Source organism: Onychostoma macrolepis, chromosome 22 (assembly GCF_012432095.1).
Source record: "Onychostoma macrolepis isolate SWU-2019 chromosome 22, ASM1243209v1, whole genome shotgun sequence".
In the NCBI taxonomy this organism is placed as follows: domain Eukaryota; kingdom Metazoa; phylum Chordata; class Actinopteri; order Cypriniformes; family Cyprinidae; genus Onychostoma; species Onychostoma macrolepis.
Window position 1 is genome coordinate 134,793 of NC_081176.1, and position 26,484 is coordinate 161,276.

Sequence of the window (26,484 nt, forward strand, 5' to 3'; positions counted from 1 at the left end):
CAAATATCTTGAACAGATATTTGGGAAAGGAATTCCAAATACTGTCTTTATTTTTAATATATTGAATAAGCCAATTTATTTTAAATACATTGTTTAAAGTATCATAACTCAACAGCTCTAAACCACCATGATCTTTGGAATTACAGATCTGTTGTGAACTGGACTTTGATTTTCTCCGAGATGGAGTCGTATCAGGTGAAAAACATCAATCGTGAAGATCACACAGGTGTTTAACAGCGATCACAAACCGAAAGTGTTTTAAAGACTTCTGGATTCTGTTCCTACACAAGATCGTCTGAACTACTGCAAGTAAGTCTGAATACTTTCACGATTACAGTTATTTAGGAGAATGATGAACGGGTTTCAGAGCTATATGAAGCGTGATTTGTTAAGTTATAACTTATACCTGTCGCCGAAGTAACAAACACCGAGAAGCAGAAAGATATACTAAAACAAACCTTTTTTTTATTTATCATGTAAAAGTTCAGTCCTCTGAACTGTCATGATGTTGATCTCAGACAGAGACACATTGTGATGTCCAGGTCATGATGAGCATCTGATGGTCTTCAGAGACACAAAGATCTCAGTGTTGAGCTGTTCATCTGCAGTATGTCAGAGAAGAGAGGAAAGATGAGTCTCTCACAGAAACAGAGGTAAGACTGAGTCTGCTTTCAGAGAAAAATACAACACTTTTCAACAAGGAGTGTTTTCTCTCACTATTGTCATCAAATGCTTTGCAAAATAAATGAGAACTTCCTATAAATGTTTTAGAATGTCACAGGGTAAAACAGCCTGAAACTTGTTAAATGTTTAATATACAGGTATATTTAGCCTAGTTAAAAATGTTTGATTTATCATATATGATAAGTGCTGTACAACCCCAGAATTAAAATGTTTTATATTTTGGTTTCAGTTTACACATTTAGTGGATAGAAAATTTAAATAATATGGTAACTTAAACAAGTCAAAATAATCATGGCAAACTGAGTATGCTTTGCTGTGAAGTGTGCTCTCTCTCTCTCTCTCTCTCTCTCTCAATTCAATTCAATTCAATTCAATTCAATTCAAATTAGCTTTATTGGCATGACTGTGGAATAGCACAATGTTGCCAAATCAATACACAGTAGGCATATTGATTAATTAAAAAATAAAAACTTATTCAATGGCCATATTGTACATATATTATCACATATAACACACACAAAACAATAGCAAATACAAGGTAAATATTTAACGAGAGCAGTGATAAAGAAAAGGGACTTTAGCCTTTGTCCCTCATAATATGGAGGAGGACACATACTGCGCAGCTGGTGGATACACTTTTCTTTCTCTCCCAAAATATATCAGAGTTTGTCTGTGTGGCTCGCTTGCTGAAATTCAAGTGCAATTTGAGCTATTTGGGTAAAATAAGTATCTCTGATGTGCTTATATTTGCTCGTCCTCTATGAGTCTCTCTGTTCAGTGAGAACACAGTCTGATCTCTCTGACTCTCCAGCTCTGTTTGTGTCGGCCCGTCTCCACACTCTCTCTCTCTCTCTCTCTCACACACACACACACTCAATTCAATTCAATTCAGTTCAATTCAAATTAGCTTTATTGGCATGACTGTGTAGCATCACAATGTTGCCAAAGCAATACATATATTATACATATATTATACAGATAAATAAAATCTAGGATAAACACATATACATGTCCATATTATACATGTAGGTAAAAAAAAAAAAAAAAAAAAAATGATTAAATGAATGCAGAGAGCAGTTATAAATGGAAAGGAGGGATTAGCCTTTGTCCCTCATTTCAACATGACCTCACAGAATTCCGTGTCATGTTCACGGACTTAATTAACCTCCGAATCTGTGGTGGCATCATGGAATCGCCGAAAATTCCGTGATGGGCTCACAGAAGTGATACCAATGTCAGTGACAGGCATCAGCCGTGAACCACGCACGGAAACCCTTAGCATCAATATGCCGACGCGATACTGGGACATTTCTCGTCATCATTATTGTTCAGAACTGGGTAGGTTTAGGGTAGGAGTGGGGTCAGGTACTCCAGTGAAAGTATAACTGCATCGGAGTCACTCTTTTTACGTGGTCCGATGCAGCGCTGGTGTTGAACCAGTGAATCCGTGCATGGACCACGGCTGATGCCTTCTGTGAACCCATCACGGAATTTTCGCCGATTACGTGATGCCACCACAGATTCGGGGTTAATTAAGTCTGTGAACATTACACGGAATTCTGTGAGATCAGGTTAATGCGCTGCCAGGTGGATACACTTTTCCTTTTCTCCCAGAATATAACAGAGTTTATCTAAGTTGCTTGTATGCTTAAATTCAGGTGAAACTAGAGCTATTTGTTTGAAATAGGCATCTCTGATGTGTTTATAATTGCTGCACTCCGTGAGGAAGTGCAGTGAGAACACAGTTGGAGCTCTCTGGCTCTCCAGCTCTGCTTGTGTCGGCCTGTCTCCACACACAGACTGTGTTCACTCAGACCATACTTCGTCAGCAGCTTTCTCTGACCATAGTCTTTAATACTGCTCAGGTATGGCGCTAATTTATAATCAGATTTTATACTGTGGAAGTAAGTTAATTTCTTTACTTGAGTTACATTTTGCTGCCAATCATGAATGTATTCTTCCTGGGTTATTTTTTCTGTTTCTTTAATTTTTGAATTCTTTAACTGAATTGTTGAATTGAGTTGATGTTTTTCCACTAAATAGTGAAAGGGGTCACTCTCTGGGTGTTTTTGCCGATAAGTGAAAGCACTGTGGTGGTAGCTATCTGTCAGCGAGTCTGGACGATGGAACCAGAACTTCGCTGCTGTCTTCTGGATCTCAGAGAGCAGAGGGAATCTGCCCAGTTCTGCTCTACAGCCAAGATTCGGGGCATTTCTGTGAATTCCCAAGATGTTTTTGCAGAATTCAAGGTGGAAAATTTCAACAGAGTTTTTGTCCCATGATTCTTAGTTTAATTTAAATTTGGGGCCCCAGATTTCACAGCCATAGAGAAGAATGGGTTTGATGATGCTGTCGAAGATTTTCAGCCACAGTTTAATGGGTGGGTTGAATTTGAACAGGGGTCGTCTTATACTGTAAAAAGCCCTGCGTGCCTTATCCGTCAGATCTTTTATTGCAGTATTGAGCTGTCCAGAGGCTGAGATCGTCAGACCCAAATAATTATAACAGGTGACATGATTAAGAATTGTTCCATCAATTGTGAACTCATATTTTTTGTCAGCAAGACGAGGCTTTTTCTGAAAGATCATGATTTTTGACTTCTCCATGTTTATCGGTGAGGCCCAATCGTTACTGTACTTTTCCAGAATGGAGAGACTTTTGTGCAGCCCCTCTTCATGAGGCGACAAGAGCAGAAGATCGTCTGCATACAGGAGGCATTTAATTTATCTGCCCTCGAGGGTCAGACCAGGACAAGAGGACTTATCAAGTGCTGATGCCAGTTCATTAATATAGATATTAAATAGAGTCGGGCTGAGGCAGCAGCCTTGACGGACTCCTTTCGTTTGACTGAAGTAATCCATTCGTTTGTCGTTGATTTTGACACAGCATTTGTTCCCGTTGTATATGTCCTTTATGATGTCATATGTCCTTCCTCCTATTCCACTCTGGATAAGTTTTAGGAAAAGTCCATCGTGCCATACCTGAATCGAAGGCTTTTTGGAAATCAATGAAGAAACCAAATATTTTTCTTTGTTTTGTCTGCTGAACGTATTTTTGTATGAGTGTGTAAATGTGATCTGATGTTCTTTGTTTAGGCATAAATCCAATTTGACAGTTGTTTAGAAGTTTGTGTTCTTGAATGAACTGAACTAATCTGTCACTAAATGATTTAGCTGGTCTTTTCTAGTGTGTTCCAGGTTATTTAGTTGGAGGTCAGATGTTTTTGGGAGAAGGCTCAACCCAGCATTTGGGTTAAAAAAATAACCCAGGATTTTTTAGAGTGTATGTCGCACACAGGTGCAGGTCCTCTTCTAAACACACAATCTCTGTTTTAAGTTTTATCCAAATATGTGTTTTTCTTTTTCACAGGCTGAATATAATGCCACAGATGGTCTTTGAACCAAAATATGATTCCTCCAGAATCTCTTGTTTTTAACACTAGTCTGTTTGATTGAGAGTATACGCAGCTCTCTGTAGTTTGAAGGAGTGTATGTTTTGGAGTCTAAACGGCTCCATGTCTCGAGTAAAATAATTATATCTGAACTATGTACAGCGTTAACAAAATCACGATTAGTACTTTTCTCTCCAAAAGCTGAAGAGAACATTCCTTGAATATTATAACATGTTATTTTAAACGATGACATTGGGAAGTATTGTATTTACCAGAATAATGTAAATACAATAACCAGCTCACTCTAACCCTCCTGTTCCTGCTCTAATTCCCCTGTCCGAAGCACTTCCCCTGATGGGCAAGGCAAGGCAAGGCAAATTTTATTTATAGAGCACAAGTTTAACACAACTGTAATAGATCCAAAGTGCTTTAAAATAAAAATAACAATTTAAAAGAAAAGGGAAGGGGAGACAACAGGAAAAACAAGTATAAAAAAAAAAACAATTAAAATGTAATTTCATAAAACTCCAGTTAAACTATTCAAAATACCTACACATCATCACTCAAATGCTAAAGAGTAAAAATAAATCTTTAAGCTAGATTTAAAAGCATCCAATGATGGAGACGCTCTGATGTTGAAAGGTAGACTGTTCCACAGCTTTGGGGCCACTACTGAGAAAGCTCGATCACCTTTTGTTTTACAGCGTGAGCGGGGGACAGATAAAAGTAACTGATCACTAGATCTTAGAGATCTAGAGGCTGTATATGGCTTAATGAGAGCACAAATATAATCCGGGGCAGAATTACGCAATGCCTTGTATGCAAAAAGAAGGATCTTAAAATCGACTCTAAACTTTATAGGGAGCCAGTGCAATGAGGCAAGGACAGGGGTGATATGATCCCTTTTCTTAGTTCCTGTTAAGAATCTGGCTGCTGCATTTTGAACCATCTGTAATCGTGACAGTGCAAATTGAGGTAGGCCTATGTAGAAAGAGTTACAGTAATCCAAACGAGAGGAAATTAGTGCATGAATTACTATTTCAAGGTCATGACGAGAAAGAAAGTTTTCACCTTAGCCACTGATCTGAGATGAAAAAAGCTACTCCTTACAACTGCATTTATATGCTTATCAAATTGGAGAAGGGGATCAAAATGGACTCCAAGATTTTTTGCATGATTGTGAAGGTTATTACTTAGAAAACCAAACTGTGTTTTAATGGAATTGTTAGTAGCAGCAGGGCCTAGTAGAAGCACTTCAGTTTTATTTTCATTCAATTGTAAGGAGTTTTTTGTCATCCAGGTCTTGACTTCATTAAGGCATAAAAAAAGATGATCCAATGGAAAGTCATTTCCTGGTTTGATTGGAAGATATAGTTGAAGGTCATCGGCATAACAATGATAATTAATGTTATATTTTTGGAGTATTGAGCCCAAAGGGAGCATGTAAAGGAAAACAAAAGTGGGCCTAAAATGGATCCCGTGGAACACCACAATGGATAGGTGCAGGTGGTGAAGTAAATGGCCCGATATTTACAGAAAAAGTCCTCCCCTTTAAGTATGAGGCGAACCACTCTAAAGCTAGGCCTTGAACCCCAACAACATACTCAAGTCGTTTCAGAAGAATATTGTGGTCAACAGTATCAAATGCGGCACTTAAATCTAAAAGTATCAGGATAGCAGATGACCCAGAATCAATGTTCAGCAGAATGTCATTTGTAACCTTTAGCAATGCCGACTCAGTGCTATGCAGTGCTCTAAAACCAGATTGAAATGGGTCTAAAATATTAAAATTATCCAGGTACGAAGTAAACTGTGAGAGTGCAACTTTTTCCAAAACCTTTGAAATGAATGAAAGTTTAGAGATAGGGCGATAATTATTATGCACAGTGGGGTCAAGATGAGGGCCTTTCAATAGGGGCTGTACGATAGCATGTTTAAAACTTTCCGGAAATAAATAAAATAAAACCAAGACTAATTGAGACAAAAAATTAAACTTGAGAAAACAAAGAAACTCCAGAGAACAAAACTCAAAAACATGTACCGGAGAACAGCGGCAGTCAGAACATGCCAGCGTTCACTCAACCGGAAGTTCAATTTGCACAACCCAAGCATTCCAATGAACATGTTGATTCAAGGGGATTCATGTTGGGGATCACTTTGTTGCATTTGGGCTGCGTACACCACTTCAAAACTGCCCCAGTTGATGGCACCCGCTGCAGCTTCTCCAGAGGTGGCGGCACATATTGCAGAACCTCCTGAAGCGGCGGTGCTCGCTTCAGCTCCTTTTATGGTGTTGGCGCCCAGCAATGTACTCTCAGCCTGTCGTGTCACGGTAAAGTAGACTGTTACCACTGTAGAACCTCCAGAGGTGGCGGCAACCGCAGCAGAACCTTTGGAGGTGTCAGTGGTATCCACTCACAAACTCCTTGTCTGTCCTGTCGCAGCCAGAAGGGCTGTCCCTGAACTCCCGTCCTCTCCTGTCACGGCTATGGAGGCCGTCTACAAATCCTCGTCCTGTCCTGTAGCAGCCAGAAGGGCTGTCCCTGAACTCTCGTCCTGTCCTGCCACGGCTATGGAGGCCGTCTACGAATCCTCATCCTGTCCTGTCGCAGCCAGAAGGGCTGTCCCTGAACTCTCGTCCTGTCCTGTCACGGCTATGGAGGTTGTCTACGAATACTCGTCCTGTCCTGTCGCAGCCAGAAGGGCTGTCCCTGAATTCTCGTCCTGTCCTGTCGTGGCTACAGAGGCCACTTGTGAAATTTTGCCCTGTTCTGAACCGGCCGAGGAGGCCATCTCTGAACTCTCGTCCTGTGCTGAATCAGCCATGGTGGCTGATTTTGAACTGTCTATTTGTTTAGTCTCATCTAATGTATCTGGTTTTGAACTGTCTGTCCTTCCTGTTTGCGTCAAGGAGTCTAAACTTGAGTTGTCTGTCTGTCTCAATGCTGTTGTTGAGTCTGAGTTTGAACTGTCTGTCAGTCCCGATCTGAGCATTGTGTCGGATGTTGAAACATGTGTTTGTCCCGTTTCAATCTGTGAGTCTTTTTTGCCCCACTGGTTCGTCCGGTCACGACCCCAGAAACTTTGCCCAAACTCCCTGTAGGCTCTAGTAGCCTTGTCACAACCCAACTCTTAACCCTCCCTGTCACAAACTCAGAAACCATAAATGCACTCTATGTCTGTCCCATTTCGACCAAAGAGCCTGATTTTGAACTGTCTGCTTGTCCAGGTTCAGTCACTGAAATGCCTGTGATTCCAGTTTCCCTCAATGAGTCTGTTTTTGAATTGTCTGTTTTGCCAGTTTCTGTCACTAAACTGTCTGCTTCAGTCTCTATCAATGCACCAGATTTTGAGCTATCTGTCAGTCCAGTTACAGTCAATGAGCCTGATTATAAACTGCCTGCCCGCTCAGTTGTCACCAGGGAAAATATTGATGGACTTCTGTTCCCTGCCCCCACTCCTTGCGACCCTATATGCTCTCTCTGGTTTTGTGTTTCAGTTTCTCCTAGGCACCAATCTTTGCTGTGGGTTTCTGATCAGCCTGTTCAGTCGTGGTGCTCTCCTGATCTGCCGTGGTGCTCTCCTGATCCGTCGTGGTGCTCTTCTGTTCCGCCCTGGTGGGCTCCTGCTCCACCGTGGAGGTCGTCTGCCAGATCTCCTCCGCACTGTTGGGCTTCTGCTTCGCCGTGGAGGTCTTCTGCCCTGTCTGCTCCGCACTGGTGGGCTTCTGCTCCGCCGTGGAGGTCTTCTGCCCTGTCTGCTTTGCACTGGTGGGCTCCTGCTCTGTCTGCTCTGCCGTGGAGGTCTTCTGTTCTGTCACGAATCCGGTCTATGAACTTCTGGTCACTCACCACCAGAGGTCCCTCGCTCACCACATGGACTCTTGCACTACACTACTGTTGCACTTCACCAGACTACAATTCCCATCATCCATTGCACTGACGACACACACAGCTGTCTCAATCACACGCTCACACCTGAGAACTATCACACAATCACACACCCTATATAAACCATGGACTTCCGTTCTCAGATCGCCGTGTATTGTTCTGCGTTTAGCACTCCCCTAGTGTTAGCTGCCTTACCAAGCCATTCTATGTTTCTGTTTTGTTCCTGTATTGTTCTGCGTTTAGCACACCCCTAGTGTTAGCTGCGATACGGAATCTTCTTAGTTGTCTTAGTCTCGCCTTGTCTGTTTTCCCGTGTTCCTGGATTAACCCTTCGTCTTTCCGTTTGGACTCTGTTTGCCCCTGCTTAGATTATTGCTCACATTATCAGACTACACCTCTTCTCAAGTCCTTTGGATATTGTTTGCCGATCTAAGACCCACGCGTGCCCTAGGATTACTCTGTGTCTTCCCCATGCCATACCTGTTTGCCGTTGTTCGACCCTGCTTGTATTTATGACCATGTCTTTGAATAAAACCCTGCAGATGGATCTGCACGTCTCACGTCTCGTTTGCCCTGTTACAGTACTGTTCTGTGTGACTTGGCTCAATTAATTTCCACATACATCCAGCAAACCTGAAATTACACTCCAGTTTGCCGTGACCAGATATTACCAGATTTGGCACTTTTCATGCAGTGTAACTTATCATATTAATCTGACATGTTTGGGGTTGCGTATTTAGTGGGTGTAAAATGTAAATGATGGGCAAACTAGATTTAATTGAAATTAATAAAAATATACATCAAACTCTTACAGTGTAGACTCGTGAATATTTTTAAAGGGAAATGTAAAAGATTTTTCTCTTTCTCAGACTCGTTCATTATATTCATTGCTACAAGATATTGTTTTTTAGTATTTTCTCTTCTGTCAGTGGTTTTGATGTGGTTTCACTATAACACAGTTTTTGAGCCAGCTGTGTACTTCAGTGATGTAGAAATTGTGCAGAATGAGAAACCAGCGCTTCACTTGACTGTTAGATGATTCCTTTATAGCAGGCCTGATGAGTTAGTCAATTAGTTTGTGTTAAACTGGATTAAACAAACTCCCATTTGACACACAAAATCTCTTCAAATGAGACTGAAGTATCTCCTATTTTCTCTGTTCTTTGTGTCATTAGTGTAAGATCAGCATCACATGTGTCCAGCTCTGTGTCTGTGAAGAGTGACCGGTCAAAAGATGGTTTTCCACCGAACTTAAATGAGAAAAAAGCATCATCTACCAAAAGGTATGACATTATAGCATTATTTTAGCTAATTTCGTCATAGATCACTGAACACAATGTATGGTGACTTTTATTGAACTCAGTCTGGAGCTTCTTTCCAATAAAACGATTATACAAACAGCCATTACGAGGCATAAATTCACCATGAAAAATAGTAGATCATGCAACCAACCATTTATAGGCATAGAAGAACAAATGCACAGTTATTTCTGTATATTAATTGCCATTTACAACATTAAAACTGTATAAATTAGACTGAAGTACATTGTGTAATATTGTTTCTTTGTTTTCCTCTGTTCTTTGTGTCATTAGTGTAAGATCAGGCTCACATGTGTCCAGCTCTGTGTCTGTGAAGAGTGACCGGTCAAAAGGTTTGCCACCGGACTTCAATGAGAAAAAAGCATCATCTACAAAAAGGTATTTAGGGTTTTCTTATTGTTGGTTGCACATGGACTGCTAGAAAATATTTCACTGAATATTTATCATGAATCTATATTGTTTAAATATTTATTAGAGTTTTCATTAAGATACTTAGAGGATCAGCAACGATTAAAATGATTTGATGTGAACTATATATTTTGTAAACCCCATTAATTTTGGTGCACTAACATAACTGCTGCACATTGTATGAAAATACTCATTGTCAATGCTGTATATATTATTAATTCACCAGCCCCTGTGTTGTTTGCTTATAGGACAGAAAATATTACAATGATAGACCTAATATTTACCCAAATGTATAATTAAATAGATCCTATAATTGTAACCGTATGAATTTAAACAAAATATTTGCAAGCTATTTATCTAATAGTTTCCCGAAAATGCAGTACTTCATTTTATTCAGTAATAGGGTTCAATATGAGACATTAGATTCAGACGTCCAGACTCACAGGAACTTCAAAGAAAATCTCCTGAGGATCTTCCAGGTAGGAAAACACATGTTCAATAATGTTTATATTTATAACAAACAAATAGTTTACTGAACAACGCTTGCAAGAATATTCAATAGAAATTTGATTTCTGTTTTATCTTGATCATTTGTTTTATTTTAGGAACACATAAAAATGTAAAATGAAAAATATATTTTTCTTTGATTTTAGGATCTTGAAAGCAAAATAATCACATTTCTGAAAAATGAGCTGGAAAAGTTTAAGAAAATATTACAAAAAGAAGACATACAATGCTTTGTGAAGGACTTTAATGAGAACAGATGCAGTAACAAAGAAGCAGCTCTTGATCTCACACTCTACTTCCTGAGAGAGATGAAGCAAGATGAAGCTGCTGATACTCTAGAAGGTAAGAGACTCGTGATCATCTGTCAGACTGTCACTTATAAGTGTATTGGAGAAAATGGTAAATCTAAAATGCTAAAAACTTTTTTTTTTGTCCCTGTATTTAGATGAGCTGATCTTCATTCATCAGCTAAAATGTAGCCTAAAGAAGAAGTATCAATGTGTGTTTGAAGGAATTGCAAAGCAAGGTGACTCTACACTTCTGAATAACATCTACACAGATCTCTATATCACTCAGGGTTGTAGTGAACAGGTCAATACTGAACATGAGGTAAGACAGATTGAAGTTGCTTCCAGACGTCATGAATCACAGGAGATACAGGTTGAATGCAAAAATTTGTTTGAAGCACCTGAACAAGACAAGCAGATCAGAACTGTACTGACAAAAGGAGTTGCTGGCATCGGAAAATCAGTCTCTGTGCAGAAGTTTGTTCTGGATTGGGCCGAAGGAAAAGAAAATCAAGATATCAGCTTCATATTTCCTCTTCCATTCAGAGAGATGAACTTAAAGGAGCAAGAAAAACTAAGTTTGATGGACCTTATAACTCAGTTTTTCCCAGAGACAAAAGGACTGAACCTTACAAGAAGAAATCAATTCAAAGTCCTGTTCATTCTTGATGGATTGGATGAATGTAGACTTCCTGTAAACTTTACAGATAATGAGACGTGGTGTGATGTATCGTCACCAGCCTCTCTGGATGTTCTCCTAACGAACCTCATCAAGGGAAATCTGCTTCCTTCTGCTCTCATCTGGATCACCACCAGACCAGCAGCTGCCAGTAAGATTCCTCCTGACTGTATCGACCGGCTGACAGAGATACGAGGATTCAATGATGCACAAAAGGAGGAGTACTTCAGAAAGAGATTAATGGATGAGAATCTAGCCAAAGAAATCATTGATCATGTTAAACAATCAAAGAGTCTCTTTATCATGTGCCACATCCCAGTCTTCTGCTGGATTTCAGCCACTGTTCTCCAGAACATTTTAGAGGCAAAAAGAAATAATGTTGTGAAAAATAATCAGGCTGATGATGCCTCCAAAACACTGCAGGAGTCAAATACTGAAGACACTCCTAAGACTCTGACACAAATGTACACACACTTTCTCAGATTTCAGATCCAGCAGAGCAGACGAAAGTATGATGGAGAATATACACCAGATGTTTCCTGGGATAAAGACGCCATCTTTTCACTGGGGAAACTGGCATTTGATCAGCTGGAAAGAAACAATGTGATCTTCTATGACACAGATCTGGAAGCCTGTGGTATTGATGTCTATAAGGCATCAGTGTACTCAGGCATGTGTACCCAGATCTTTAAGGAGGAAACGGGGATTGTTCTTGGTACCATGTACTGCTTCGTTCACTTGAGCATTCAAGAGTTTATTGCAGGCCTTTATGCACATCTGTTTCTAGACATCAACAAGAAATGTGTGTTTGATCAAGACTCTACAGAACATGAAAACAAAAGTGAAACCATGATTGATTTGCTCAAGACTGCAGTGGACAAGGCACTCGAGAGTGATAATGGACACCTGGATCTTTTTCTTCGATTCCTCCTTGGTTTGTCACTCCAGTCCAATCAGCGACTCTTACAGGGTCTGTTGACACAGCAAAATGGAAATGACCAGAGCAAAAAGGAAATAGTTCAGTACATCAAGCAGAAATTAGAAGCTAATCTGTCTCCAGAGAGATCCATCAATCTGTTCTACTGTCTGAATGAACTGAATGAACAAACTCTGGTGAAAGACATTCAGACCCACCTTAGCAAAGGAAGTCTCTCATCTGCTGATCTTTCACCTGCCCAGTGGTCTGCTTTGGCCTTTGTGTTGTTGACATCGGAGGAGGAACTGGAGGAGTTTGAGCTTCAGAAATTCAAGAAATCAGACGAGTGTCTCATTAGATTATCAGCTGTCATCAAAACCTCCAAAAGAGCTCTGTAAGTTAAACATTTTGTATCATTGTTTTTCTTTTATCCTGAAAAAGACATTTGTCTAGGGTTCCCATGCATCCTGGAAAACCTGGGAAATTAATTAGTGAAAATCTTGTTGTTCTGGAAAATTATTTAAAAAATATTTTTGTGTTTTTCTTTAGCTGAGAATGAAGAGTTTTGTTCTTGAAACAATTAATGTTGCTCAGCGATGCTGAGGTTTGGCATATGAGAGAAGTATTTTGGATGATGGTTAGTCCATCAAATGTAGTAAATGTCAACAGATAATCAGCTACCTAGTGATTGTCACTTATTTTAATGTATAACTCCAGCCTTTCTGCAGTACCAGTAGAACCAAATACTGGTGTGTGGTACCCGCTGATAGGCTGCTGCTTTTAAACATTCCTTTCCATATTTTTTGTAAGCACTCTGTAAAAAGCATTGTGTTTTTACAACATGTTTTACAGCATTGTACATTGTAGACTATGTTGACCACATGATCACAATGGTAAAGGTGTTTAATCAGAATTCACTCAGTAATAGAGCTGTCGTGATTCGTCGATTTTATTAGACAATGCGATTTTTAAAAATCCTCGACTTCATTTTGCTGGCATCGACTAACCGGCAAAATACTGGAAGTGGCGCATTTCACGGACGAGAATCCATACTACTCAGTAATGCTTTTCCTTGAAACCATGGAAGTAGCACTTTCAAATGTATAATTCATTGTAATTAAAGCTATAGATGAAAAATATACATGTATTATTTATATTTAGCAAATGCATTCAATCTAATTATTCTGTAATCTTATTTATCTTGTAGGCTAAATGATTGTGGTTTAACAGACAAAAGCTGTTCAGCTTTGGCTACAGTTCTTGGATTAGATACCAGTCTAAAAGAGCTGAACATGAGCAATAATAATCTGCAGGATTCAGGAGTGAAGCTGCTCTGCACTGGACTGGAAAATATGAAGTGTCATTTGAAGATACTGAGGTAGGTTTTGTGACGATAGACAAAAATTGAGCTCAACAAAAACATAAAGTGAAAACCAGACTTAGATAACGAACAAGTCTGTATGTTGTGCATAGAGATACTATTATATTTATGCCTGCTGTAGTTTTTACATTTTGTATTACATTTACTGATATAATATACTTTATGGGAGTTCAGGGTTTTCCTCTTGAAGTCTGGACAATTTTCACAATACAATGCAGATAGTTTCAAAGCTGCTTTACAGGTATAAACAAGAAAATAGCGAATCAGTGTTGCAAATGGAATTAAATTCTGCTGCAAAGTAACTCTAAAAAGACAAGAGAAAATAGTCATTATTCAGTTAAAATCAGTTTAATGTTGATTCAGTTTGGTTCAGTAAATATGTAATGTCCATCAATTTAAGAGACAGTTTAATTCATTTATAAAGCAACTGTGGAGAAAACAGTGACGTCATCATCAGCTCAGTTCAGTTTTCATCTAATAATTTCAATTTTAGTATTTTCAAAGTTTTAATTGTCTTTCCTTGCCATCTACAAGTTATTTTCCCAATTATAATTGTCATTATGAAATATTCTTTAACATGTTATTTATTTGGCTTAATGCTCTGCATCTACATTACATATACCAAAAAAAAAAAAAAAAACTGGAATGGAGTTGCATGCTATATGTTGGACAGATAAAACTAACTATTTCTATCAGGGCAACTATCATCAAACGTAATGACAATTTAATGTAACAACATAATTCAGGATAAAGTCTGACTCAATGAGGAATATCAGAAGGCCAAGTCCTGACTCCTGAATAATACTGAATGGACCTTATATAAGGAAGTAGTGATAGGCGTTGTATTCCTAAAGGGAGACATGAATCAGCTGATGCTTAAATTATTAACCTCAGAGACCTCAAGACACTCATCAAGATAACAGAGTAGCATTTTTAAATGTATAACTCATTGCCATTAATGATATACACCTATTATTTATTTACATATTTTATTACGTTTTATTCAAGCATTCTAGTTTATTTTATACTGCGTATATATTAGAATGTTGTTCATGTAAAAATAATTGGTATAAATTAAATTTTTGTATTTAACAAATTAATTACATGTATCTAACTCTGTGATTTGTTTTATTTTTCTTGTAGGCTAAATGATTGTGACTTAACAGACAAAAGCTGTTCAGCTTTGGCTACAGTTCTTGGATCAGATACCAGTCTGAAAGAGCTGAACATAAGCAATAATAACCTGCAGGATTCAGGAGTGAAGCTGCTCTGCACTGGACTGAAGAATATAAATTGCAAATTAGAGATAATGAGGTAAGTTTTGTGACAATCCCTTGTGTTTGTTTAGAATTCAGATCCATCTGTTAACATGGACCTATATAATTTGCCACAGAATTGAGGACAGAACTGCTTCAGCTCAGTGCAATTTATAGGCTTTAATTCCAGCATGAACTCTACATCCCAGGTCCTTCCACAGCATTTCAATGTAGTTTAAGAGTGGACTTACGTTTTCAAAAATTTCAAAAATTTAATGTTCTTGTTTTTCAACCATCTTGAGGTTGTTTGTATGTTATGGATCATTTAGATGAAAGACTGTTACACCTGTTGAGTTTTAGATAATTGAAACCTTAAAGGGGTCATATACTCCATTTTAAATTATTTTATAATGTTCTCTGTGATGCACCTATAATGTTAGATTTTTACATCAAAAAAAACATCATAATTTAGATATAATAGGCTATTTTGTGTCCAGGTTTTGACCCTCTCTGCAGAACAGTCTGTTTTTATAGGCGGGGCACATTCAAGACGCTGAAGTGAACACCCACTGCTATGATTGGCTAACAGATTTGCATACTAATACAATGCAATACAATACAATACAATATTTAATTGTAAAGCTCATTTAAAAACAACCGAAGCTGCCCAAATTGTTGTACAGAATAGAATACAAATTCAGAAATAAGATGAATAAAACAAGATGATCAAATTTAAAACACAACAATAACAAAACAACAATTAAAGCAATGATAAAGGGGTATTGAAAGAGAATAGATACTAGAGAGAATATATATGTATTTAGAGCAGACTTAAAAGCAGAAATAGAGGGGGCTAATCTACTGTAATGTGAAGAGGTAGACTGTTCCAAAGTTTCGGACCTGCAGTTGCAAAAGCTCGATCACCTCGTTTTTTTTAAGTCTAGATCTAGGCACGATGAGTAGACGGAGATCACTGGATCTCAATGTTCTAGAAGAGGTGTACAGATGGAGCAGGTCAGTCAGGTACTGAGGGGCCAAATTATTGAGGGCTTTATAAACAAATAACAGAATTTTAAAATTGATTCTATATTTGATAAGTAACCAGTGCAGTGTAGATAAAATAGGAGTTACTGGCTCATATTTGCTGGTGCCAGACAGTAATCTAGCAGCTGTATTTTGCACTAGCTGTAGACGAGAGAGTGAAGACAGAAACACTGTAATAAAGTGAATTACAATAGTCTAAACGAGTTGTTTGGAAGTTACTCTGTTTTGAGAAAGTTGACGAAGATGAAAACCCAGGTTAAAGTTTAGAGTTCTGAAACTTACAGGATGTTTTTCATTGACCTGTTATATGTCAAAAGATCAAGGGAAATTTAATTTCTCAGTTCATGACCATTTTCAGTAACTGTAAACTGAAGGTTCTCAGGTGAGCTGATGTGTAAAATATTAAAGGTCTCTAGGCCTTTTGGATTAAGTTGTACACTAAATTACATAGTAAACTAACAAGGAACAAAAATAATGAACTTAATGGATTAATATTGTAAAGGTAATTTCTAGAATAACTCATTAATCAGTTGAATGTTACATTTCCATTTCTGTTTTAGACTTTCAGACTGCAGTATCACTGAAGAAGGTTATAAAGCTCTGGCTTCAGCTCTGAGATCAAACCCTTCACACCTGATAGAGCTAGATCTCACAGGAAATGATCCTGGACAATCAGGAGTGAAGGAGCTCAGTGATTTACTACAGGATCCAAACTGTCAACTGAAGACACTGAGGTGAGAGATGATGCTATAATGCAAAATAAATATGCAGGCAATTTATTTATAAAGAATATTTCATTGAAACACTGTGAAAGGGATGAATTTACTAAATGTTTTAGAGTCAGATGTTTGTTTTTTTTTCAAGTTTATTTATGAAATGAAGTTTACTTCATCTTCTCTTCTGAAGGTTTTTGGGTCCTGCTGCAGATGAAGCCTGTCAGTATGTGACAGGAATTGTTGGTAAAAACCCGTTACTCCTGAGAGAGCTGAAACTGAGTGAACATGAACTAGGAGACACACGAGTGAATCAAATCGCTGCTCTACTGCAGGATAAACACTGTCAACTCAACACACTGATGTATGTTTTTTCATTGTTACAAGGACACTTCTTCTTGCTGCTGGGTGTTTTTTATGTCTTGTAGAAGAGATTTCTGACTGAAAAAAATCATATGTGACTTTTGTAATGTGGTTGTCATCATCATCATCATCCTCTCCAGTATTTGTCAACTGTCAGCTAAAACATACTGGTCAATATTAAGACTAAAACTGAAGTGTTTTCTCTTTATGCAGTCTGAATAACAGCTGTATCACAGAAGGAGGTTGTAGTGTTCTGGCTGCAGCTCTAAATTCAAACCCTTCAAATCTGACAGAGCTGGATCTGAGTGAGAATAAACTAGGAAACCCAGGAATGAAGATCATCTTGACTGTGTTTGAAAATGTACAGTGTAGACTGGAAAAGCTGAAGTAAGTATTTTAAAAGTGTATCCCATTAATTACCCAGACTCTAGTGACCCACCACAGCTTCATAAATTTGAAAATATTTTATACTTCTCATCAGGACTGCAGAATTAATTAAAATAAAATCGAAATTTTGATATGAGTTAGTGGAGTTATCAAATCACAAAAGGCTGCTATTTAATTAAATTAGTAAGTGCCACGTGCTTAAGAGTGAAGTGCATTTACATGTGAGCAGATAATGAGTTAGTATCTATAAATCCTGTCCTTCAACCAGTACCCTGCAAGATTTAGCATCCAGCACACTGGAAAAGAAGCACCATGTCTTTAAAATTCACTGTATTCATTCTTTCAGTGAACTTTTGTTATCTAAACACTAGTGATTAGATTAACTGTTTTGAAGCTTGAACATCAGAATAGAGTGCAGATGACACATCTGGTGTGTAACGCCTGTGAGATCTGAGTCTGAGTCGCAGCGCTTGTCACTGGAACTGCCGGAGACAAGGACTCGATTTGGCTTTTTTAAAGGATAACACTGGAGTTCAGTACACAGATATTTGTGAGGAAACAGTCTCTCCATTAATCTTTAACATGTTTACCACTAAACATTCATTTTGGACTGAGCTATATTTGGAAATAAAAACTAATTTGACTGACGTAAAACTGAAAGTATTCAATAATTCAGGATCAGATTTAATATGAAGTATATTTTAATCCAAGATGTGGTTCTGGTAATCTTGATTTATTTCTGATATTTTTGTTTTGGCTAGTAGAAGTTCTGAATGGCTGTTAAATGTTTATAAAAAAAAAACAAAAAAAAAAAACAATAATAATTGGCTGGTGAGCGAGTTATTTTTTTCATCTTATAACATGAATTTTAAAGGTTCATTTAATTTTACATTAATGTAATTTCCAATATTTTTTTGGCAGATGATGCTAACAAATGTTAACAGATTTCACCAGATTTGTACAACAAAGTCTTTATAAACCTGATGAGAACTAAACACAGAAATTTAAAGGTCACTGTTCAGTTTTCCACCAAAATAAAAGCCTGAGGGCTTAACATTCACAAGTAAAGAAATGAAGACATAAATAAGTAAATGTATCATTCCATCCATCAAAACTGAAATCCTTTTCCAAGCTACTTGTTCTATGTAGCGTTGTATGTATGGTTTAGGCTTAAGTATTGTACTGTAAAATATAAAATATTATTATAATTACAAATAATAATTTCACAGTGTGATTATCATGCAAATCTCATATTGGTGGACAGAAGTAGTAGCTAAAGCTGCTATTAGAGTAATTGTATGTATAGCTTAATTAGTTTTGTTCTCGCTTCTACAGGTTAAACTGCATCAGTATTACAGATGAAGGTTGTGCTGCTCTGGCATCAGCGTTTAATTCAAGCCTCAGAGAGCTGGATTTGAGCAGGAATCAAATAGGAGACTCTGGAGTGACAGAAATCTCCAGTCTGCTGAGAAATTCACAGAGCACACTACACATACTCAGGTCTGATTTTGGTTAATCTAAACATGAATCAATGTAAAACTCCAGCTGGTCTGTTAACTGGCGCTGTGTCACAAGAAATGGGTCAGTAATGTGAAATTGGTGTGTTGGTGTAGATGCATTTATAAAATGTTGACAAACAGATTGCTTTTTTGAGGTGATGGTAAATGTTAATATGCTAATGGTGTAATAAATGTTTTTATTTATTTAGTCCTTCTGTAGACTTTCAGACTGCATTATCACCGAAGAAGGTTACAATACAGTTGCAATCAAAATTATTCAACACCCTTGACCTGCAAGACATTTTGCTGTAGAGAACACAATTTTATGAAAAGAATTCAACAAAGGCATCAGTAAAGTATTAGAGAAAGTTTGTTAATACAATTTTGAGTGATTCTGAGAATGTAACATTGATGAATCATGATAAAATTCAAACTAGTTCTAAACATTCATGTTCAAAATTATTCAACCCCCAAAAAGACAGATAATCTTTGGTTTTCACATTGCCACTGCTTTCTTTACATTCAACCAGATATTTTCAATGAGAATTAAATCTAGAGGCTAAACAGGACATAACATTCTAGACATAGGACATAACATAACATTAGAATAACATTCTATGACTGATCCCTGAAACAAGCAAAAGTAGATTTGGATGTGTACTTTGGGATGGCTGTCCTGCAGGAAAGTCCATTGATCATCAGCTTCAGTCTTTGCACCAAAGGCATCACAAGTCTTGTCAAAATGGCCTGATACTTCAGAGAACCTATGATGTCCTTCATACAGCCATGATTTCCATTTCCTGCTACAGTAAAGCAACCCCATAACAAGACTGATCCACCAAAGTCCCAGTTTGATCACATCACTACATAAAACATTCTTCCAGAACTCCATAGATCTACGCAAATGAATTTTAGCAAGTTCAAGTCACCCTTTTGTTGTTCTTGGTCAATAGTGGTATTCAGCAAGATGCCTCAACATGAAGGCCATACTTGTCTAGTAGGGATGTGCATCTCCATAACTGAGGCCGATGCGATACGCATCTCGATGCATAGCCAACGATACGATACATTGAAGATACACATGAAGCAGCTAGTGATGCGATAAGATTCACCCCTGTTACGATGCAGTGCGATCCGATTTAGATTCGATTCGATTCAACACAATGCGATTTGATGCAATGGAAAAAAAATATGATTGCTTTTATTTCTTTGGTTCAGACAAACAGCAAATCATAAATTAACTTATGTGTCTTCTGACTTCTAATGCCTCGAGGCCTGTTTCATAAAACAAGTTTACCAAATAGGCCAGGCTTATTTCAGTTAGTCTGACTCACTGTCAAATGATTTGGTTCCATAAAGCAAATTTAACAAAGATCAACCTCAGTCACTGTGGCAACTAAAGCCGGGCTCACACTGTGCGATTTTTTTAAAAGTCCTTTAGGATTGTACTTGTCAGACTGTACGAACATGATGATCATGTCACATTCTGGAATATCAGTTGTCATTAATGTCAGACTGTAAGACAGTCAAGACACTTTAAAAACGGGTGCTCGCAAGAAAACTTGTCCAGAGTTCTACATTATAAACCCATACACGTTCAGTGACCGCGAGCTGCATTGCATGCGGAGCTGTAATGTTGGCTGTCATTAAAAGTATATGAATGGCGTATTTAAGAAGAATAGTGTAAACAGCAATACACACCCACATGAAAACAGCAGCGCAACCGGTGTTTATCATAGCAAAGTCAACGTATATGAATTCCATGAGCGGAGGATGAGAGCTCCGGAGTTTATGCAGTTAGAAGAAATCTTTAGCATTATTTCTGATCATGGCTTGTTTTGAAAAACATAGACAGTTTGACATTCGTCTTAGAAGAAGTCATACTGCAGGACGGTGCGCCAAATCTTCTGACACTGCCAGAAATTCGTCTGAGGTAAAATTTGATCGCAACGGCCATTAATCGGCTGTCGGTGAACATGTCAACCCAGCGATCAAAGACTACAGATTTTAGCCTAGGATTATAGGAATCTTTTAGGATTTTCAAAATTTGTCGACGACCAAATCATGGCCAAAATCGCACAGTGTGAGCCGGGCTTTATGCTGGAAAACTAACCTGGTCCAGGGCAGGCAAACTGTCAGGCTAAGCTGAGCTCCTCTAACACTGACCAATATGAATGCAATGATTTTACTACTGACTGTCTCATACAATCTCATAGCCATACATTCTTTCTCTCTGGTTTTATGACAGCTGTCCCTTTTATAGTTAGAACAGATAGCATTAGAACATTACAATCTAACATTGCTCTTTAAAGCATTAAAATCACTAAACTAAAAGTTGAAATCACTAAATTAAAACTACATTTTAACTGCTATAAGAAACACACATTAACTCATCTGAGCTTAGTAATTAGGTTATTTTATTTACCCATTACAATAGTACCTTTACAGTTACTACTGCTATGCTATCATAAAAACATACCTATATGTAGGTTTAAAATTCTATAAATGGCACATTTAATATCCAACAACGAATATTTTAGCAAAATGCATATTTGACTCAGAATTATTGCGCTCCATCTGTTTAGTGCGCATGCGTACTCGCGTAAGATCACCCACTCCTATGGATATGGATATATTTGTATGACTTTCTAACATTTATAGATGAAAAATATAGTCGTGACATGTCAGTTATGCACTGAGGAAAACACAACGTCTCAAATGCATTAAACAGCACAAATATATTCGCTGTTTGCCATGGTGGATCTGATGATCCATGATCAACATTAAGGGCTGATTAAGAATAAGCGTGCACAAATTAGTGAGATTGTGCGAATTTACATTGTCGTTTATGCACCGAGCGAATCAGGGAATCTTCCCATCCCTATTGTCTAGTGTTCTTCTTACACACTGCATTGAAATGGTTTTCCTCCTTTCGTCGGCTCATCTTGCAAGTCTTTGGCTGTATATTGCAGGTTTTTGTCAGTCTAAAGGCTTAATTGTGTTTTGAGACAATTTTATTCCCCACCATGCAAATAAGTGACTTAAAAACAGCAATGTTGAATAGGGGTTGAACAATTATGACATACCTCTGTTATTAAAATACTAAAAAAATATGACACCATATATTGACATGATCACTTTTAGTATGCCAGTGAACTGTTATAGATGCAATTTTTATTTTATCCTGGATCTTCAGACAAGCTTGTATTTGTAAAGTAATGCAGTCTCTGAGGGGATGAGTAAATTTGATTGCAACTGTAGGTTATAATTGTGGAAAATAATGCAAAAATTCTATTTGTTGTAGTTTACGTTCACCAATATAGAACTTTACCCAACTATACTGTCTATTATACTTTTTTTAATAGACTTTCAAACTGCAGTATCACTGAAGAAGGTTATAAAGCTCTGTCTTCAGCTCTGAGATCAAACCCTTCACACCTGATAGAGCTGGATCTCACAGGAAATGATCCTGGACAATCAGGAGTGAAGCAGCTCAGTGATTTACTACGGGATCCAAACTGTCAACTGAAGACACTGAGGTGAGAGATGATGAAGTAATGCAAAATAAACAGAGGTGGGTAGTAACGAGTTACATTTACTTGAGTAAATTTTTTGGGTAACTAATACTTTTAGAGTATATTTAAAAATGGGTACTTTTACTCTTATTCAAGTACATTTTTAGTGAAAAAACTGTACTTTTACTTCGTTACTGTGGGTGACGGTCCTCTCATTACTTTATCTTAATGCAATTCAATTTAATCCAAACGCGCCATCTAATTTTTTCTTGGCAATGAGTGCTGCCCAGTCACGAATGATTCATTCTTTTGAGTCAATTCTGTTCGAAGGCTTGATCAAACCAGTTGGCAAACCAGTGAATTGGTTCGCGAATCAGTTTGAATGATTCGTTCAGTTCCCTGCCACACGCGCGGAGTCGTCTGAAGCGGTTCTCACTCAAGAGTTGTAACAGAAAGTTTAAGAACATCACAAGCGTTGAAGACGTGGATTTGGATCTACAGTCAATTGAAAGCAAATCTTCAAAGGCTATTGTTTGCTATGAAGATCTTTATTAGATGAACACCACGTGTGCTGTCGGTTCCACAGGTATAGATTAGATTACAGTACACGATACCACTATGACATTACCAGTTTGTTGTACATGTACCTTACACATTAAATACAATGTATAATTTATTCATTAAACAAGCTGTCACGGAGTATGAAATGAACACCCGCCAAACCCACGTTAGTTCCAGGAGGAATGCCTTGCCTAGACACAATTAATATTGATATTTTCACAATATTTACGCTTGCAGAAATAAAGAGAGAGGATCTATGTGGATCTATGTGCAAGCTTTTATTTGCAAAGACGTGGTCAGGAAACAAGCAAGGGTCAAACAATGGCAGACAGGTATATCACGGGCAAGGCAAAGAGTCATCTAAAACGGGCATGGGTCAGTCGACAGCGAACAGTATCCAAAGGGGCTTGACAAGAGAGGTAATCCAAGAAACGCAAGCAAAAGTCCAGGCAGGGGAAAACACAATCCGAAACAGGCAAGGCAAGGCAAGACTAGGGAAACTACAACAGGCTCTGTAGGGTAGCTAAAGCTAGAACAGCGATAAATGCATACAATACTCAGCAGAGGGCAAGAGAAAGTCCATGGTTTATGTAAGGGGTGAAATGGGAATCAGCTGTGTGATCAGACTCGGGTGTAAGCATGTGATTGGCTGCAGCTGAGTGTAATGAGTGCAATGGATTGTGGGAACTGAAGTTCAGTGTAAGTGTAACGATCTGTGCAGTGTAAGAGTCCATGTGGTGAGCAAGTGACCTCTGGTGGAGGGTTAACGGAAGTTCGTAGACCAGATTCGTGACATAGACATCTATCAACGTTTTCCCTGGTGGCAACTGAGCAGGCAGGCAGTTCACAATCAGCCACCATGGCTGGTTCAGAACGGAGCAAAAGATCAGAGATGGCCTCCTCGGCCTGTTCAAAGCAGGGTAAATGTTCAAAAGCGGCCTCCGTTACTGTGACAGGATGAGAGTTCATTGACGGCCTCCATAGCCGTGACAGGATAGGACGAGAGTTCATTGACGGATACCGCTGACACCTCTGGAGGTTCTGCAGCGGTTGCCGCCACCTCTGGAGGTTCTACAGTGGTAAACTCAGGACACAAGGAGAGTTCAGTAGCGGTCTCTTTGACCGCAACACAACAGGCTGAGAGTACATTACTAGGTGCCACCACCATACAAGGGACTGAGGCGAGCCCCACGGCTTCTGGAGGTTCTGCAGCATGGGCCGCCACCTCTGGAGAAGCTGCAGCGGGCGCCGCCACCTCAGGCAGTTCTGCGGTGGTGTACGTAGCCCAAAAGCAACACAAAGCAATTCCCATCAGGGGAAGTGCTTCGGACAGGGGAATATGCGCAAGAACAGGAGGGTTACAGTGAGCTGGTTTGGGGATACCAGCCGTGCGTGCAGACACCAGTGGTACGTCCCTCAAACTACACATCAAACTGGGATAATGGTAGACTGACCTTGATGATCTGGGTGTGCCAGCCCGGACGTGACCCGATTCTTGAAGGTCAGCGGAGACGTGCTGTGACTCTGGACGATCAGCGGTGACGTGACCCGACACGTGAAAATCAACTGCGACTTGTCTTGACTCGTGAAGATCAGCCACGACTTGGCTTGACTCGTGAAGATCAGCCGCGACTTGGCTTGACTCGTGAAGATCAACGGTAGCTTGACTGGATTCACGAAGATCAACCATAACTTGACTTAGCTCCTTAAGATCAACTGTGACTTGACTTGGCTCTTTAACATCAACTGTGACTTGACTTGGCTCATGACTGACAGCAATGACAAGACGGGGTGTTGTTGTGGCTGCCATTTTGTGAGTCTGCTCCAGTGTGGCTGCTATCCAACGAGTGAGTGCAGTGTCGCGTTCCTCCGCGACACCCACAGTGAAAGCTGAACCAACAGTCCACAGAACATAATCCAAAAAACTACTCCGTGACGAACGTGGACCCTTATGAATCACTTTAGATTTTAAAGGTTGATTAAGGTCATCACAGGAAAAGGCTATTAACATATCGTCCGGTAATTCTGAGCCATTAGCCAAAGCCAAATATTCCGTAATGTAACCCTCGAGTGATCGTGTGCTTGAGGGCTAGCAACAAGATCGCTGCGTCCATACCTGGCAAATGTCCAGAAAAGCCGCTGGATCCTTGTGGGGCCGAGTATTCTGTTACGGAGCCAACGAGACGAGAGACATGCGGATCCATGTGCGAGCTTTTATTTGCAAAGGCGTGGTCAGGAAACAAGCAAGGGTCAAACAATGACAGACAGGTATATCACAGGCAAGGCAAAGAGTCATCTAAAACGGGCATGGGTCAGTCGACAGCGATCAGTATCCAAAGGGGCTTGACAAGAGAGGTAATCCGAGAAAGGTAAGGGGAAGGGAAGGGAAGGGAAGGGGAAACTACAACAGGCTCTGTAGGGTAGCTAAAGCTAGAACAGCGATAAATGCATACAATACTCGGCAGAGGGCAAGAGAAAGTCCATGGTTTATGTAAGGGGTGAAATGGGAATCAGCTGTGTGATCAGACTCGGGTGTAAGCATGTGATTGGCTGCAGCTGAGTGTAATGAGTGCAATGGATTGTGGGAACTGAAGTTCAGTGTAAGTGTAACGATCTGTGCAGTGTAAGAGTCCATGTGGTGAGCAAGTGACCTCTGGTGGAGGGTTAACGGAAGTTCGTAGACCCGATTCGTGACAGTATGTATGTATGTATATATAAATTAGATCTATATATCTAAATAAAAATAGACTATAGATATACAGTATATGATCCAAAGTAACTAGTAACTATCTACTTGAGTAGTTTTTTTATCCGATACTTTTTTACTCTTACTCGAGTAACTATTCAGACTATTACTTTTACTTTTACTTGAGTAAATATTTCTTCAAGTACTTTTACTTTTGTACAGTTTTTGGGTACTCTACCCACCTCTGAAAATAAATGATACGCATGTGAATTAATTACCTTAGTATAATATATTATATTATATTTAGGGATGCACGATATTGGATTTTTGCGAAATCTGATATGCAAATAATTTTCAACTCATTTTGGCCAATAGCCGATGCCGATATATAATTATTTTGAATTTTGGTTAGTTTTTAACAAGAACTTATTTGTTAGAATTAAACAAACAACAAAGTTCTTTTATAATGACAGTACATTGAAGATTTGAAAATAGCTATAAATAAACTATACATTAATCACTGCATTGTTTTAATCAGAAAGATGCAGTGTTAACCTTAACATTTTATTTTATCATTTAACATTTGTAAATGACCGAAGCAAAAGAGCTCATAATTTGTTTAAAAAATATAACACATTACACATTAATGAATAAATCAGTAAATATAAAATTATTTAATTTAAGTGTTATTGTCACGAATCCTGTCCCTGCACTTCCGTTCATTCACTACCAGAGGTCACTCGCTCACCACATTGACTTTCACACCACACATCACAATGGACTCCAATTCCAATCATCCATTACTGATCACAGCTGTCACCAATCACTCATTGCACTAATCACACGCACACCTGATCCTATGCAAACACTGATCACATGCCTTATTTAAACCCTGGACAGATCTGTAACGAGGCTGACAAGACGTGAGACGTGCGGATCCATGTGCAAGCTTTTATTGATTAGAGATTTGGTCATAACAGGCAGGGTCGAAACAATGG

General features: G+C 38.7%; 1 protein-coding gene across 1 annotated transcript in view; it reads left to right on the top strand.

Moving 5' to 3' along the window:
- Positions 1–223: 223 nt before the first annotated feature.
- The window catches only part of LOC131531226 (NACHT, LRR and PYD domains-containing protein 12-like), a 96,162-nt gene continuing 69,901 nt past the window's right edge, over positions 224–26,484 (top strand). The window contains exons 1-12 of the mRNA XM_058761865.1: positions 224–309; positions 519–653; positions 9,141–9,248; positions 9,558–9,662; positions 10,090–10,171; positions 10,346–10,541; positions 10,645–11,528; positions 11,589–12,475; positions 14,606–14,776; positions 16,323–16,496; positions 22,090–22,263; positions 23,562–23,576. Of these exons, the coding sequence (XP_058617848.1) occupies positions 610–653; positions 9,141–9,248; positions 9,558–9,662; positions 10,090–10,171; positions 10,346–10,541; positions 10,645–11,528; positions 11,589–12,475; positions 14,606–14,776; positions 16,323–16,496; positions 22,090–22,263; positions 23,562–23,576 (2,840 nt within the window). The 5' untranslated portion in view covers positions 224–309; positions 519–609. The remainder of the gene's footprint in view (positions 310–518; positions 654–9,140; positions 9,249–9,557; positions 9,663–10,089; positions 10,172–10,345; positions 10,542–10,644; positions 11,529–11,588; positions 12,476–14,605; positions 14,777–16,322; positions 16,497–22,089; positions 22,264–23,561; positions 23,577–26,484) is intronic.